The sequence below is a fragment of the Manduca sexta genome, chromosome 22 (genome assembly GCF_014839805.1).
Source record: "Manduca sexta isolate Smith_Timp_Sample1 chromosome 22, JHU_Msex_v1.0, whole genome shotgun sequence".
NCBI classification, from domain to species: domain Eukaryota; kingdom Metazoa; phylum Arthropoda; class Insecta; order Lepidoptera; family Sphingidae; genus Manduca; species Manduca sexta.
The window spans coordinates 13,588,967-13,604,790 of NC_051136.1; the positions used below are offsets into that span (position 1 = coordinate 13,588,967).

General features: G+C 36.3%; 2 protein-coding genes across 3 annotated transcripts; one reads left to right on the forward strand and one right to left on the reverse strand.

Moving 5' to 3' along the window:
- The first annotated feature begins 235 nt into the window (after positions 1-235).
- On the forward strand, positions 236-9,524 carry LOC115442000 (helicase POLQ-like). 2 transcript variants are annotated; one of them, XM_037441393.1, is made up of 16 exons: positions 236-1,264; positions 1,545-1,723; positions 2,281-2,472; positions 3,058-3,139; positions 3,247-3,446; positions 3,717-3,862; positions 4,168-4,329; positions 4,671-4,840; positions 5,143-5,386; positions 5,640-5,821; positions 7,364-7,518; positions 7,860-7,955; positions 8,173-8,264; positions 8,509-8,722; positions 9,074-9,208; positions 9,379-9,524. In XM_037441393.1, exons 1-16 carry the CDS (start codon positions 361-363, stop codon positions 9,448-9,450), a joined length of 3,225 nt encoding a protein of 1,074 aa, XP_037297290.1. In that variant the 5' UTR covers positions 236-360; the 3' UTR covers positions 9,451-9,524. The 2 variants fall into 2 exon arrangements, with proteins under 2 accessions (XP_037297290.1, XP_030022805.1); XM_030166945.2 differs by having other exon boundaries at positions 8,527-8,722.
- A 314-nt stretch (positions 9,525-9,838) lies between these two features.
- LOC115442001 (ribosomal RNA-processing protein 8) lies at positions 9,839-14,892 on the reverse strand. The gene is made up of 5 exons (XM_030166946.1): positions 14,693-14,892; positions 13,647-14,346; positions 11,008-11,182; positions 10,409-10,645; positions 9,839-10,073 (listed from the first exon to the last, which is right to left on the reverse strand). The coding sequence occupies exons 1-5, from the start codon at positions 14,759-14,761 to the stop codon at positions 9,860-9,862; spliced, it is 1,395 nt and encodes a 464-aa protein (XP_030022806.1). The 5' UTR covers positions 14,762-14,892; the 3' UTR covers positions 9,839-9,859.
- Between the last annotated feature and the right edge of the window lie 932 nt (positions 14,893-15,824).

A 15,824-nucleotide genomic window follows, 5' to 3' on the forward strand; every position in this document is an offset into this window, starting at 1 on the left:
ACTGACTTTGAGGCTTGGGATTATATTATTCCTCGAAGAGGAAAGGCGCGTCTTGGTGGATGGCATTACCTAAACATATAAGTTATCTTTTAATTATATGTTTGCAAAGAAAATGTAACCACTACGCAATATGAATGTACGAGCAAAAACTTTTACATTTTACGTTTTGTTATTGCAACTTTATGTGGTTTATTTCCGAACGTATATATTCTTCATCTTTCATGTGTCAAAAAAGTTTTGCTTTACTTTATACTGTTTGTGTTTATCGTGATTTTTTTATTAAAATGAAATTGTAGGGAATTGGAAATAAATGAAATATTTGAATAAAATTGATAATCATTTGGTACTAAGGTGTCTACAATGGAAGATAATACTTCGACACCTAAAAGAAGGCGACTTGGAGTTGGAAGAATTTGTTCAAGTCGAAAGAAGAAAATCTCCAGTGCGAGATCGAATTACACTTCTGTTACACCAAAAAACTCCCATACCACTGGAACAATTCTAGACAACTGTGATTCCCCCCAATTACCATCAAATCAAGTGAAATATTTATGCGATTCCGGCAATACTTCGTACAGTGATATATCTTGCTCGTTCGATGTATTGGAAGGTTCATTTCTTAAGGATACCAAGAATTCATCTTCAGGGTGCAAATATGGTAATATAAACTCCGTTCATGATACTATAGCAAGAGAAATCGATAATATTTCTGAAGATATGTTTAAATCAAAGTTGGAAAGATCTATGTTTATGAGTGTTACCGAGTTAGTGGCTAAAGAAAATCTCAAGGAAGATTTGGGAGATCATAATAATTGTGAGGAAAGATCAAAGTTATCAGATATTACTCAAGAGGTGACACATAAAAATAATATAACAGAAGAAAATAGTGGTGAACCAAATCATGAAGAAATTAAGAAAGTTCCACCAGATATCCCATCATTTTTAGAATCAAGTGCAGTGGGCGACTTAAATAAATCAGAGGAATCAAATGAACTTGATAATAAAGAAAACAAGAAAGAATATGAAAGAAGTGTAGAAGAGACATTTGATTTTATAAATGAAACAATATGTAACTTTGATGAATCAGACATGGCTATAGATCCAGTCGAGTTACAGAATCTGTTTGCATCGCCAGGACCATACAGAAAAACACAGAACACATGCAAAACTGTAGAGGAGGAAAAATCATGTGACAACTTCTATGGACTACCGATGATGACAAAAGCTCTGTTTAAAACTTATCGGAATGTTGAAAAGTTTTATGGTAAGTGTTCATTATTTAATGAACATCTTGGAATGTTTAGAGTAAGCTACAATTGAATCTCATCTCATCAGCCTATAACTGTTAACTGCTGAACATAGGCCTCCCCTAGAGCATGCCACGTTGCTCGGTCCTCCACTCTTCTCATCCAGTATGCACCGGCGATCCTACGAATGTTGTCATACCAGCAGGTCGGAGGTCATACTACGCTATGCTTACCGAGACCCAATTGAATAGTTAAGATTTATTTTATTTTAATACTCTTTTTATATAAATTTTTCAGACTGGCAAGAGGAATGTTTAAATTTAGAAGCAATAAAAAAAGGCAAGAATTTAATCTATGCCTTACCAACTAGTGGTGGCAAAACCCTGGTCGCTGAAGTATTGATGTTAAGACAGGTGTTGAATAACAGGAAAAATGTTCTGTTCATATTGCCTTATGTTGCTATTGTTCAGGAAAAGGTAAGAATATGTATATTCAACAATCATTAACAGTATGGTGAGGGTGATTTGAAAAATGCACCTGTCTTCTAGAATTCATTTCTTTTCTTAAAGATTGACAATACACCTCTAGTGTTTGCAAAAAAATCATTTCAACATTCACTATTAATCACACAGACTTGTAACTAGAGTTAGCTACAAAAGGTATGCACAATTAATTATAATATGGATTCTGTTATGTAATAGGTATTGCTCATGGCTCCACTCTTTGAACTTTTTTTCCTGCTACAAGAAAACCAAAAATTACTGTTATAGCGATTTCTACTATACTAAGCTCTATCTACCTAAAAATGTTATTAAAAATTCTAATATTTCCCATGGGAGCAAATTATTAGTATAAAACGTGGCCTATATGTGAAACCAGGATATAGTCTATTTGCGCGCCAAATTTAATCGGAATCTGTACAGTGGTCAGCTTTCATGTCTAACAAAATTCAAACATTTTCACATCTATAGTATTAGTCATATAAGATAAAAAGTAAGAGGTCAAATTGTGTATGCAATTTATATAATAATAGATATGGGCGCTCTCTCCTTTTGCTCTACAACTGGGATTCCTGGTAGAAGAGTATGCAGGTGGCAAAGGAAACATGCCGCCCACTAAGAGACGAAAGAAGCACAGCATCTATGTGGCGACCATAGAGAAAGGTCTTGCGTTAATCAGGAGTCTTATTGAGTTGAAGAGGCTAGATGAACTCGGGCTTATTGTGGTAAGGTTCTGTTTTAAAAAACTGTGAGTCATATTTTTTTGTAGTAATATTTATTCCACTGCTGTGAATGCTAGTTTTGTGTTAATGTAATTGTTTGTTTTGTTTGCCACATTGTATCTGGGTTGGAAGATAAGCTAGCCAATTTTTTAAAGTGAACTCATACATATGCCATTGTCCTTACGATTGCAACTTCTAGGTGTAATTAAGTTATATAAATATTAACTGAAATATAATTTATACATTAATAGACATAGAAAGAATGTTGTACCCCTTTTTAAGCGCATTACGTGTATGGAGCACTATAAGATTGCGCATGATTAAATTTCATATAAAGAAGAAAGGGAAAAAGAAATTTTATGTATAATGTGTGTTACAAATATATTCTACTTGATAATCGTATTTCGATCACTGGACGACTACTAGTAATTATTGTTTATCAACAATAATTATGTATGCATATATTGTTTAAAAAAAAACAGACAGCGTAGAAGTTAGGACCAAACAAAATAAACTATCCAATTCATCAATGTTTTTAGATTTATACTGCTATTTTAGTTGTCTCTAATTTTTATTCTATTTATTTAGGTAGATGAATTACATTTAATTGGTGAGAGAAGTCGTGGAGGGACGCTAGAAACCTTGCTGGCTACTGTATTGTTTACTAAAGGTAAGAAATGATAACAATTACCCTATTTCACGACTTTGTCTCGAACATGGAATCATATTTTATCCTCCAATAGTCTAAGGGCGTCATAAAAGGCGGAAAAATTTCAGAGCCCATTCAGATAGTAGGCATGAGTGCAACTATTGGTAACCTGGATGAGATAGCGAAGTTTCTGAAGGCGGAGGTGTACGAGAGGCAATTCCGGCCGGTGCAGCTGACGGAGTACGTGAAGCTGGGTGGCATGCTGCACAGGATCCAGTGGCGAGAGAGCGGCATGGAGCTAGTACCTGATAGGGAGCTGGTGTATGATGTGAGTGCTGGGCCGAGGAGATAGTCTTGATCTTTGATGTAGTTATGTAACTTGTCTTGATATAAGGTTCAGCTTTACTTATCAGGTAGTGACCACTGTCTCACAGAAATTTGAAATGTACATATATTGCAGATCCGCAATGAAGCAAAACCCCTCTTTTTTCTCACTTTTTCTTACTAGTCCATGAAAGTTAGATTCACTCAAGATTTTCTTTGTTATTGTGTAAATTTATGTAATTATTTGTCGAATTTATTCGTTACATTCTTTTAGTACGCCCCAGCGGCCATATCCCTCGACCCTGACTTGCTGGGCGGGCTGGTGTCGGAGGTGGTGCCTGAGGGCAGTTGTCTGGTATTCTGTCCCACCAAGCGCAACTGCGAGAACGTCGCCGCGCTCCTGTGTAAAATGTTGAGGAAGTAGGTATCGAGGAAATATATTGAATCATTGTTTAATATATCTCTTATTACAGTGTAAGAAGGTGCAAGAAACATTTTATACACAAAGTCAGTCTTATTGATTGATGGTGTATTTTACTAAGCAAAAAAAGCAATGGTACTAAATAAAAATGCGGAGATTGAAGCTCAAAATAGTGTGCCTGATGTAGAAGATTGAGTATTTTTTTTATGTAGGTGTGCCAAAGTGGCTTCACTTCATTTGATGTTAAGTGAAGTAAAGCCAAAACAAAAATGTCGATCGGCATGAATAAAATATTTTCCCATAGAGGGATGACCAACCACCGACTAGAGGAGCGCTTGAGCCTGCAAGCCACGCTGAGGGCAGAAGGCAGCAATTACGAGTTGATGCGCGCGGTGAAGTGTGGTGTAGCGTACCACCACGCGGGGCTCACCAGCGACGAGCGGGGACTGTTGGAGAATGCTTTTAGGTGAGTGTACTTGTTGTACTGCCAATAACCTGGAATAAGGAATATTTAGACACAGAAGTGGATTTTTGGTCATCCTAGATAGGATTTTTAATTCGATTAATATTATTGTTTATGAGTTTGTTAACGATATAGAAGTTTGGAATACACAAGATTCATTATAATTCAATAAATGGAAAAAAGTAAAAAAGATGTAAATTGAATTACAGTTTAATGATTTGAGAAAATCTGTATACAGGGTGTTGCTGAATAGGGGTATCAATAAAAGTAATTCATATGTATATTTTTGTTTATTTGTGTGTGTCCCTCTATATTGTGTCGATTATGCTTCTCTCTAACTATAGGAGTGGTGTGATATCCGTGTTGTGCTGCACGTCGACCCTCGCAGCCGGTGTGAATCTGCCCGCTCAGCGCGTGCTGATCCGAGCGCCGTACGTAGGGAGCGAGTTCCTCACGCTGGCCGCATACCGACAGATGGTCGGCAGGGCGGGACGCGCTGGCATTTGCGAGAAAGGTATGGTGGAGTGTTACTACAAGTCATATGGTTTCTAATATTGTTGGAGTTATTAACCATATTATACTAGTGTTGTTAAAAATAATTTATAAAAGCTTTTGATTAAGCTTTTGTCCTATCTTCATGCTCAAGTTTTTTCTGTAGTAATTTTTACCACAATTAGTTTCATGGGTTAGTCGTTAAGAAGTGACAGACAGACATTTACTTTCACATTTATAATATAAGTGAGGGTACATTGCATGACTTTGAGATCTAAATCTGGGCCTAATTACTTCGTGTTTAGTTTGGGTGTAATTCTGTAGGTGAGAGCATAATGATATGCCCACTACGTGACAAGGCTAAGCTGTCGGGCGTGTTGCGCGGGGGCTTGTTGCCCGCCAACAGCGCGCTCATGGAGTGTACGGGCATGGCGGGCAGCGTGGCCAGCTCGGGCGGCGCGCTGGCGGGCGCGGTGCTGGGCGCCGTGAGTCTGGGGCTCTGCACCAGCGGCGGTAGCTTGCGGCGGCTGCTGGCCGGCACACTGCTCGCCGTGCCGCAGGACCACAGGTTTGTTTATACATGTACGAGTGGTGTTTCTTCACTGTTTGTAATTAATTAATGTTGCGTATACATAGGAAATCGTTACCCTATTTTTTTTATTTTAAACTTTCATTATAAAATATCTTTCATGCAGCGGTTTTTGAGTCGAATGCCGTGTCATAGACTGTCCAAGATATATATTTTTTAAGCTGTTTCGTTTTTATTTTTGAAAGCCCGGAAAAATAATTTTACGCATACAATACATATTAAATGTAAACAGGAAAGTGGACATAACGGCTGTGTGTGACAACACCCTCAAAACGTTGATACAGACTGGTGCTCTAAAGGTGACCGGAGAAGTACCGCCCGACCCTCAGGACTTGGATATGGAAACGGAAAGTGAATTAGTTTATTACAATAGCGAATTAGCTGTCAGTGACCACGGCAAGGCGGCTGTGAAAGGTGAGTACACTTATATAATCAGGTTTAGAAGTAATGGGGTCATACTTAATTTACCTAGTCTTGCCATAAATATTGTAATAAAGAAAAAAGAAAATTGTTAACTGCAAATAACATTTATTACTTTTACAGTGTGTCAGTTTAATACATAAATATAAAACAATTAAAAATATAAAAAGCTTATTCGAAGTGGTCTCCATTGGCTGCAATACAGTCCTTTAAACGATGAGGCCAGTTATCAATAGAAGCACGCACTCTTTCCATGGGAAAATTCTTCACTGCCAATCGTATAGATTGTTTTAGGGACTCAAATTATCATGGCGTTTAGAGCAAGCTGTACTCTCTAAAACTGACCACAAATCATAATCCAGCGGATTAAGATCGGGACTAGACGACGGCCAGTCTTCAGCTCTGATGAAGTCCGAAACGTTCGATTCCAACCAAGACTGCGTGGACCGAGCTTTATGACCCGGCGCCGAGTCTTGCTGGAAGGACCATACTTGGTTATTGAACATGGTGATGTTAAGGGGCTTAACTACCTTCTCAAGAATGGTATCTTGATACACTTGTGCCGATGTTTTGATACCTTATTCACAAAAATATGGCTCAGTCACTCCTTCATAGCTAACACCCCACCAAACCATCACTGAAGTCGGATAATGTCCACGTTGCACTCTGTCGACTAATTGGGAAGCTTCCTTAGAGCTTTGAGCATAAATACGGTCATTTTGTTTGTTAAAATGTTGCTCAATTGTAAAAATTTTCTCATCCGTAAACAAAATTTTTCTGTGACCTCCCTTTGCGTACCGCTTCAGTAGTTGTTTCGATTTTACCACCCTATTCTTCTTTAAATTATCAGTTAAGAAATGGCCAGTGCGTCTCTTATAGGCTGCAAGTCCTAAGTCATCTTTTAAAATACGCGACATGGTTCTAGGTGCTATCTTCATTTCCCGAGATAAAATCTTTTGCTTTCGGACAGGATTTCTTCGAATTCTTTCCCTTACTGCTTTGACCACCTTTTTCGTACGAACACTACGTGGACGGCCAGATCTTTTCTGTCACAAACAGAGGAGGTCTCATTGTACCTATTAATAGCCCGGTACACAAACATTTTACTAATACCAAGTGTATGGAGAGTTTTAAAAATTGCATTTGGCTCCATACCTACTTTGTGTAATGCTATCACAGCGATTCGGTTCTCTTTATCACCCCACACCATTTTAATATCGCAAAATATTTTACAATGTATTGGCGCCAAAATGAGAAAACACAATGAACAATCGTATAAAAATGACAGATTCGAAATTCAAATGTAATATTTTTTTATAATTAAGTGTAACAGTATTTATGGCCAGACTAAGTATAATAGCAATGAATGGACTGGCGAATTAATGAATTAACAAATGTATGGTATTTGCGTTTATTTGTTGTGTTTATTTGTTATATTGAATGGATGAATGGCAATATATTTCAAAGGTGCTCTACCGGCCTATAGGTCTTGCTTCAGTTGGGTAGCAGTGGTGATGTTAATGTAATTTGGTCCAGGCGGCATGGACCTGTCTGTGGCGCGGCAGCTGGCGGAGGACCTGGAGTGGGCGGCGCGCGGGCTGGTGCTGCTCGGCGCGCTGCACCTGCTGTACGTGGTGACGCCGCACGACGCCGCCGGCATACGCGTCGACTACAGGCACTACTACTCGTTGGTTCGTGCCGTACATTGAGACAAAACACGGCAAAACCCACTTATTTTTGTTTTTGCAAATAATCTGCAGTTTTACTATTATCACCCCACTTTAGAGGTCGACTGAACGGTTATGTTGGGTCGCCGGCCTCATTCCCCGGTGGTGCACTAGCCAGCTCAGAATGAAGGAAAACGTTGAGCGACTACCCCCTAGGCAATACTAATTAAACTACGTTATACCCTATAAGAACAATTGATAATGCCTTATGTGATGGCAATTAGGTCCACATTTTTTTTATAAATTTGGCTTCCAGCCGGATTTCCTGTCCACTTTAACATAAACTAGAAATCTTTTGTGTTTAGTACTGCGAGTTGGATGAAGAGGGTTTGCAGACGGCCAAAACTTTGGGCATCACGGAGAATAACGCGATACGCATGATGACCGGGAAACCTATCACGGTGAGTATATTATTTCCTTATTAATTTTAATAGGATTCCAATGGTTTTATTATTTATTTCTGCGTAAGAGAGCAAAATAAATACTCCTGATTGTGCCTCGTTGTGATCGGGTTGGTAACAACTTTCAGGGACTGTCTTCTTACCCAATCTATTATACGAGATGAATTAAGCATGTTATTGAGATTTTTTGATTTTAACATTTAACTAAATTGTATAGAGTGTGCCGGTAAGCGTGCTGTGTCGGTTCTACGTGGCGTTGATGCTGCGAGACTTGTGGAGACAGATGCCTTTACCGGCAGTAGCTGAAAAGTGAGCACTCTTTCATCATTACTAAGGTTTATTTTTAATTTACTTTGTTTTGTTGCACTTACTGCATGTCTTGATGGTAAGTGGACTGCAATTGGAAGTTATTTTGGTACCAATTTCTTTTTTATTTTATATTAAAATTCCTGAAGTATGTGTAGTTAGCATTGTAATTTTTTTCCTTTGTAGGTCTAGATATTTGAGTTTGTATTATACCGTTAAATGAAGTGGGTAGATATGTGTACTACAGGACAATATGTGGCGGCAGGTACTTGGTGGGGCGCGGCGTGGTGCAGGCGGTGGTGAGCGGCGCGGCGAGCTTCGCCGTGGGCGCGGCGCGGTACTGCGAGTGCGAGGAGCGGCGCTGGCCCTTCGCGGCGCTGCTGGCGGCGCTCGGCGCGCGCCTGCGCACGTGCGCCGCGCCGGAGCTGCACCACCTCATGGACTTGCCTGCTGTTAAAAAGGTTACTCTTGTCTCTAATATCCGATATCCTGGTTGTTCGATGTACAAAATAATTTAGTTGATTCTTATTCTTCATTCATAAACCTATTTTCTATTCTTTCATTGTGTTATAGGTAAACATACAGTGCAATCCAAATATAATGCTTAAGTAAATAGTATATTGTCTTTCGCTTCTCCTGGCGATCACATAATGTGACAGCTCACAATAGCGGGTGTTTAACTATTTTTACGATAGTCACTATCCAATCGGGTACAAAATATCACACTTAATATTTGAGGAGTGATCCTACCGTTAGAAATATAATGATTTATCTTATGGTCCCAAGACATTTTACAAGTAAAATGTGTCCAGGGTCGAGCTCTGCAGCTGATGCGTGCGGGATACAAAAGGATAGAGGACATCGCGAAGGCATCCCCCAATGATCTCATGACCTCCATCTCTCACTTGTCCAAGACCGCCGCTACGCAGCTCATCAGCGCGGCAAGGGTATGTTGCAATACTTAAAAATTAAATTAAATGAGGCTGTATTTGAAATTTATCAACTGCAACAATGTTCAAAATATATTCTTATTTATGAGGAACATGAGCCTCATAACATTTAATTGATACCACAAAAATATATCATCCTGTATATATATTTATAAATTTTTTTACAGTTAATGCTTATAGAGAAAGTAGAAAACTTGAGGGCTGAGGCTGAAGAAGTTATGGAGGAACTCAAAATGTAAATAAATGAAGTAAATTTAATTCGAGGTTATACTCAATTCAATGTGATATTTTTGTAAATAAAATGATATATAAATATTGTTTATCTGTTGTTAAACTGTATTCATTGAATTATGTATTAAAGAGATTACAGTTACCAATTACCAACTATACTAATATAATTAAAAAATATTTGGCTTTTTTAAATTTTGGTTTTTCTAGAAAATATATGTCTTGAAAAAAAACTACTCGATTTTCCTGATATATCAACATTATTATAAATATGAAATATCTTTTATGGATGTAAGTGTAAATATATGTTTTTATTAAAGCCATTTATAAAAGAATGTGGTATGTTCTATCATGGTCATGTGTGTGGGAAGGAAAGTAAGTGAAATAAAAAATTAAAAATATATAAAATAAATTATTTATTCATCTTCTCTTATACAAGCAAGGCTTGAGAGTCAATACAGGCAGTTTAGATTTCTTTGCTGGTGGTTCTCTGATTTTAGTGAACTCCATGAAGAAGAACACTTGGTGAGTCTTATCTAAATTCTTCAGTTTGAAACCAAGCCGCTCCACCTCCTTAGTGAAATCCTCAACTTTATTGAACCTGCTCTCCACTTCTGCTATCAGTAGGTAACCGCTGGAAGAAAATGAACATATTTTTTTATTCAGAACAACAAAAAGTTATTCGTCTGAAGTTGCGCGTCGAGTGACGTCCAAAAACAAAAAAAACATCTAAGATTTTTTAAAGCAAAACATTGTTCATGAGCGGACATAAGATGGTAAGTTTTCTAATGTCCACTAATAATATTGGCTACAATATTCAAATCAGAATACAATAGAGTCTGCACGCAATTTACAAATGTATACAAAAAATACATTTTTTAGAATGTACAAAAGCAGTTGCTTTTGTGCATTCTAAACGAGTTCCTTTAGAGAACCAAGTTCAATAAAATAACTGACTAAAATACTCACCCAATTTTCAACACCCGATTAGCCTCAACCAAGTACTGGGTAAGGTCAGTGCCCATCAGTGCGAGGCAGTACACCGCTACGTCCATGGATGCGGCAAGCAGCGGCGTATGCGCTATATCGCACACCTCCACCGCCGACGACGTGGCCACCAGGTCAAAGGAGCGTACCTTATGTGGTATGCGCTTGGATAATGCTGCCTCCCCGCAACCCATGTCTGCTATTTGGTGCGTCTTGGGCCTGTAAGGCAATTTGTAAACGAGTGTTGAATAGCTAGAATTAGCTGGTAAAGTTACAATAAATATTATTATTCATAATATGATTAACTCGGGATTGTATCACCCAGAAGGAGGTTGGTTATCGGTAGGTTATATCTAAGATACATTGTCTTACATCATGGCTCACTGAAGAAAATAGCATTTACTCCACAATGAGGTGGGATACGATAGACAAATAGATAAGCCAGGAGACTATAATCTATCTTACAAGACAGACTTGACAAAGAAAATGGTATACTATACAAAATTACAGAAGTATTTGGTATAAGATTTGTAGCATACTCATAAAGTAGTGTTATGTCATTGTAAATTGTTTTAACTCACATTTTCTGAATCCTCTGAACAATAAGATTCAAGGGATTCACGGGCCACTTCTTGACTTGTTGCTGGTAACCCTCATGGTATGTCTGGAATGCTGCCGGATCATTCTGGAAGAGTTGCTGCGCATCTGACCCTGATGATGTATACAGCTTCTCGTTGATATATCTGAATTGAGCAGCTGAAATTCATTTTGAGTTATCAAAATATGTTTCATATTAGATTATGGTATGTATGCTGTTTTCAAACTAGTAAATATTGCTAAATTTTACACCAAAAGAAATCCTATTTTTTATAAATTAGTTTTAAGGTTTTCAGTGGTTAGGCATATTTCTAGTACGGTCAGCAACAAAAGTCGATGAACAAATACTAATTTACAAAACACTTGAACATTGAAACGGACCATAAACCACTTACCAAAGAAGAGTACAGATTAAGGTTATCATTTCAATGTTACAAAAGTCGCTAAACATTTTATTTGTGAGTTTTATAACTTGACAATGCATTAGTTGATGAATCTCATTATTGAATCTATATTTCTATACTATTATATAAAGCTGAAGAGTTTGTTTGTTTGTTTGAACGCGCTAATCTCAGGAACTACCGGTTCAGACTGAAAAAATATTTTTGTGTTGGATAACCCTTTGTTTGTGGAGTGCTATAGGCTATATATCATCACGCTATATCCAATAGGAGCGGAGCAGTAATGGCTAATCTCAGGAATTACCGGTTCGACCTGAAAAAATATTTCTTGTGTTGAATAGCCTTTTGATTGTGGAGTGCTATAGGCTATATATCATCACACTATATCCAATAGGAGCGGAGCAGTAATGGCTAATCTCAGGAATTACCGGTTCGACCTGAAAAAATATTTCTTGTGTTGAATAGCCTTTTGATTGTGGAGTGCTATAGGCTATACATCATCACGCTATGACCAATAGGAGCGGAGCAGTAATGAAACATGTTGCAAAAACGGGGAAAATTTATTAGTTTTGAGAGCTTCTGTTGCGTGCGCTGCGTAAACGGTTAAAGTTATGCAACAACGAAGTATGACGGGATTGTTCCTCTTAAAAATTTCTACAAAAATATATTATAAAACAAAGTCCCCCGCTGCATCTGTCTGCCTGAACGTGTTAAACTCAAAAACTACCCAACGTATTAAGATGAAATTAGGTATGGAGACAGTTTGAGACCCTGGGAAGAACATAGGCTCACGGGTAAATATATAGCGTGACTTTTATAAGGGAAAACTTTAGCCCGAAAAACTTTATAACGCGGGCGGAGCCGCGGGCAAAAGCTAGTACATTAGTATTATTATTAGTACAGTAGTATTACTTTTTTAACATCGTTTTGTTTAATTACAAGCTTTTATTTACGATGCAAAGTTTGTATATATTTATGCATCTGCGTATGTATGCATGTATGTGCGTATGTATGTATGTATGTATGTTTGGGTCAAATCTTGCAAATGATTTTTAAGCGATTTTTTCCTCAACCTATTGGGATAAAATATTATACATTTAGTTTGGATGATAATGCATGGTGAACTAAGTGACGTCCTTCTAAATTCAATATGACGGACGGCCCAGGATGGCGGACTAGTTATTTTTTCCAAAATAAAGGGTTGGCTGAAAAAAATATGAACAAGAAACTGACGTTTACGTTGAATCCTTCGAGGAGAATCTCCTGTCAGAATAATTTTGAATTTACACATTTGTTTCTTAAACCTGCCAGTGCTCTATAAAATAGAATGTTTAAAATGTAACTAACCTATTCCTATTAATGTTATAATATTACTTTCTAATATATTATGATGTTTTGTCCATACTTAAAAATTTATAATTCTGACTATTAACTTCAATATATAGTATTATATAAACCTGAAGAGTTTGTTTGAATGCGCTAAACTCAGGAACTACTTAACCGATTTTGAAAATATTTCACTAATAGGAAGCTACATTACTCTTAAGCCCTATACACTACTTTCTATCCAGGGTAAATATAAAGCACGACTTTTATCTTTGAAAAACTTTTTCACGTGGGCAAGTAGTGAGCCAAAGCTAGTATGTTATAAAATAACAATTTAATTAACATTCTGGACTGTTGTATTTATTCGGCAATGTTTTGATAGTAAAAAACGCGGTGCGCTGCGCTTCACGAGATTGGTGTCTTGAAGCTGGATGGGTTCAATTTAACGAATAGGAAAAAAAGCTTGTATATAAAACAAAGAATTTGCAAATTTCAGCCACATTTGTATTTATTACAGATCATAAAAAATTGTCGCTAGTAATGTTTAGCAGTTAATGGTTTGACGGCGTTCAACTACTTTTGTAGTTCAATTATGACAAGTTGTTTTGTATTTCAATTGATCAGCAACTTATGGTAAATGGTAATGATTAGGAAATATTGGAAACAAATTATGTTCAACGACTTCTGTTGCTGACTGTACATAATTAATATTGTTGTAATTTATACATAGGTGTAATGAGAAAAATAATAAAATCTCCCAACTGGTATTAAAAAATTAAAGAAACTTGGCTTCATAATGTATAAATTCAAAACAAATATTTATATAATTAATAAAATATGGCAAACAACACAAATTAATGTGCATATAAAATAATTTTTCTAATAAAAACTGTTACCTTTTAATCTCTCCAGCATCCTATCCCTCAGCTTATTCCCACTAGTTATTATTGGGGTTCTTTGCATTTGATTCTCCAACAACTGTTTTATCTTTTCTTTCTTCTTATTTACTTTGATTGGCACACCTTTTATATCATCTTTTTTCCTTTTATTTTCATTTTTAGCTTTATTATTATGTGCAAATAATAAGTCCTCTTGATCGTCAATTTTGAAATTATCATCAAGTTTTTTCTTTTTGGCATTACTTACCCCTTCATCTAAATCATTACTATTCTGCTCTGCTGCAGTTTTGTTTTTAGACATTCGCTTCTTTCTTTTTTTACCCTTTTTAGGTATATTCTGATCATCACCGTCTTTAGATAAAGTTTTATGCTTATCAGCAATGTTTGTTTCAGGTCTTTTGTTAAATTTATTTTTTAATTTGAGTGTTTTATTTGGGTGTTGTTCATTATTACTATCATTAAAAATATTCTTTTTATTATTAAACACTTTCCTGGGGACATCTCCATTTATTTTTTTGGAGACAAATCTTGGTCCATTTCCTTTCACATTGTTGGGTGTGGAGGATGTTTCTGCACTGTCAGTTTTTTGTTTTTTATTTCTTTTCTTTTTCTTTTTATTCTCATTTTGTGGTGATCTAGCAGAGATATTTTTAGACTGTTTCGTCAGAGCTGGATTGGTTGTTTGTTTTTTACTTTTCTACAAAAGATGTAAAGAGAATAACTTAGTTCATATTTTCCAAGCATTAATTCCTAATTTGTATAAAAATTGAACATTTATTACAGCTACTGAGAATTTACACGTTTTAGAAATATTTTTTTTGCCTATGTACAGGTGAAGAGAATATTTTTTTCATTTTACTTAAAATTGTAATGTTACATACATTACAATTTTAAGTTAGTCATATAGACAATTTTATGAATGTGGCCTAGTCAGTCTGTTAGAAATAACAAATTGCTTTAAAAATAATAATTAAAGCCTGGTGGCTTTGAAATAAGAAGGAACCACATCAAATGCTGCTAATTTTTATATTGGATTTGCTTACTTTAGATTTCTTTGCAAAATTAGCTTTCACTTTTGGAACATCATCTCCCCACTCGGGTACTTTAAACATTATTTTATTTTTTTCAAAATGTTAAATATTTAGAGCAATATCATTGAATTATTCCACAACATTTAGGTTAGTTTTGAACAAAACATGCGTGATGCATTTATTTTGACAGCAACTAATTACAGAAATGTCTTTTTGACGTTACGTTTAGTTAATGCACACAATAAATTGTTACTCATACTTACAATAAAAGAACCAAACCCTATAGGAATAAAAGAATAAATTATTATTCGAAGTAGAGGACGCATTATATTATGTTTCTTTAATGATTATATTCTGTAATAAGTATTATACGTATTTAAATGTTATGTCGTGAAAAAAAAATATATATCCATAAGTATAATAAGTTCTTAGATATAAAAATATATCGATCGAATACATAACCATGCTAAGATGTTTTTATTACATAGATACGTTGTCCGAGCTCAATACTGGCAAGACGAAAGTAAGGTAACTGCCCGACATTCACTTAGTCAACCTCCAACCACTGTCGCGGCTAGTTGGCTTACTAACTTCTTGTATTTTTATAAATAAAATGCCTTCCTGTGTTTTTAGACGATGTAAAAATTATACTCCAACTGTGAATGAAAAAACGTTTCATTTCATACGTTAGTAATAAGTATACACTATTTAACTTATTTTTAAACTAATAAATGCATTTCATTCGACTGTCATGGCGACGGGGCGGCCGACGCTCGGGCCCATTCGGAACCACTCGGGCTCGCTCGGGCCGTATCGATGCGAGCCGCTAGGGCTGTGACTATAGTAAATACTCCGCTGTTTTTATGTGCAATTTTGTTAGGGTATAACGCGTCTATTTGTAAAATGTCATTGTAACCATGTACATACGTATAAAATATATTTTTCTATTCTTTGCTTGTCATGGTGTGTCATCATCATCATCATCATCAGCATCTTGATGCAGTCCACTGCTGGACATAGGCCCAAGGTACGCCACAAAGCCCAGTCAGCTGCTTTATGTATTTAGTCGTTGCCGCCCCTTATTGTGTATCTACTATCTAAATAAATAATGTGTATTTGTTAAAAATTCACGGAGTTGGCTGGA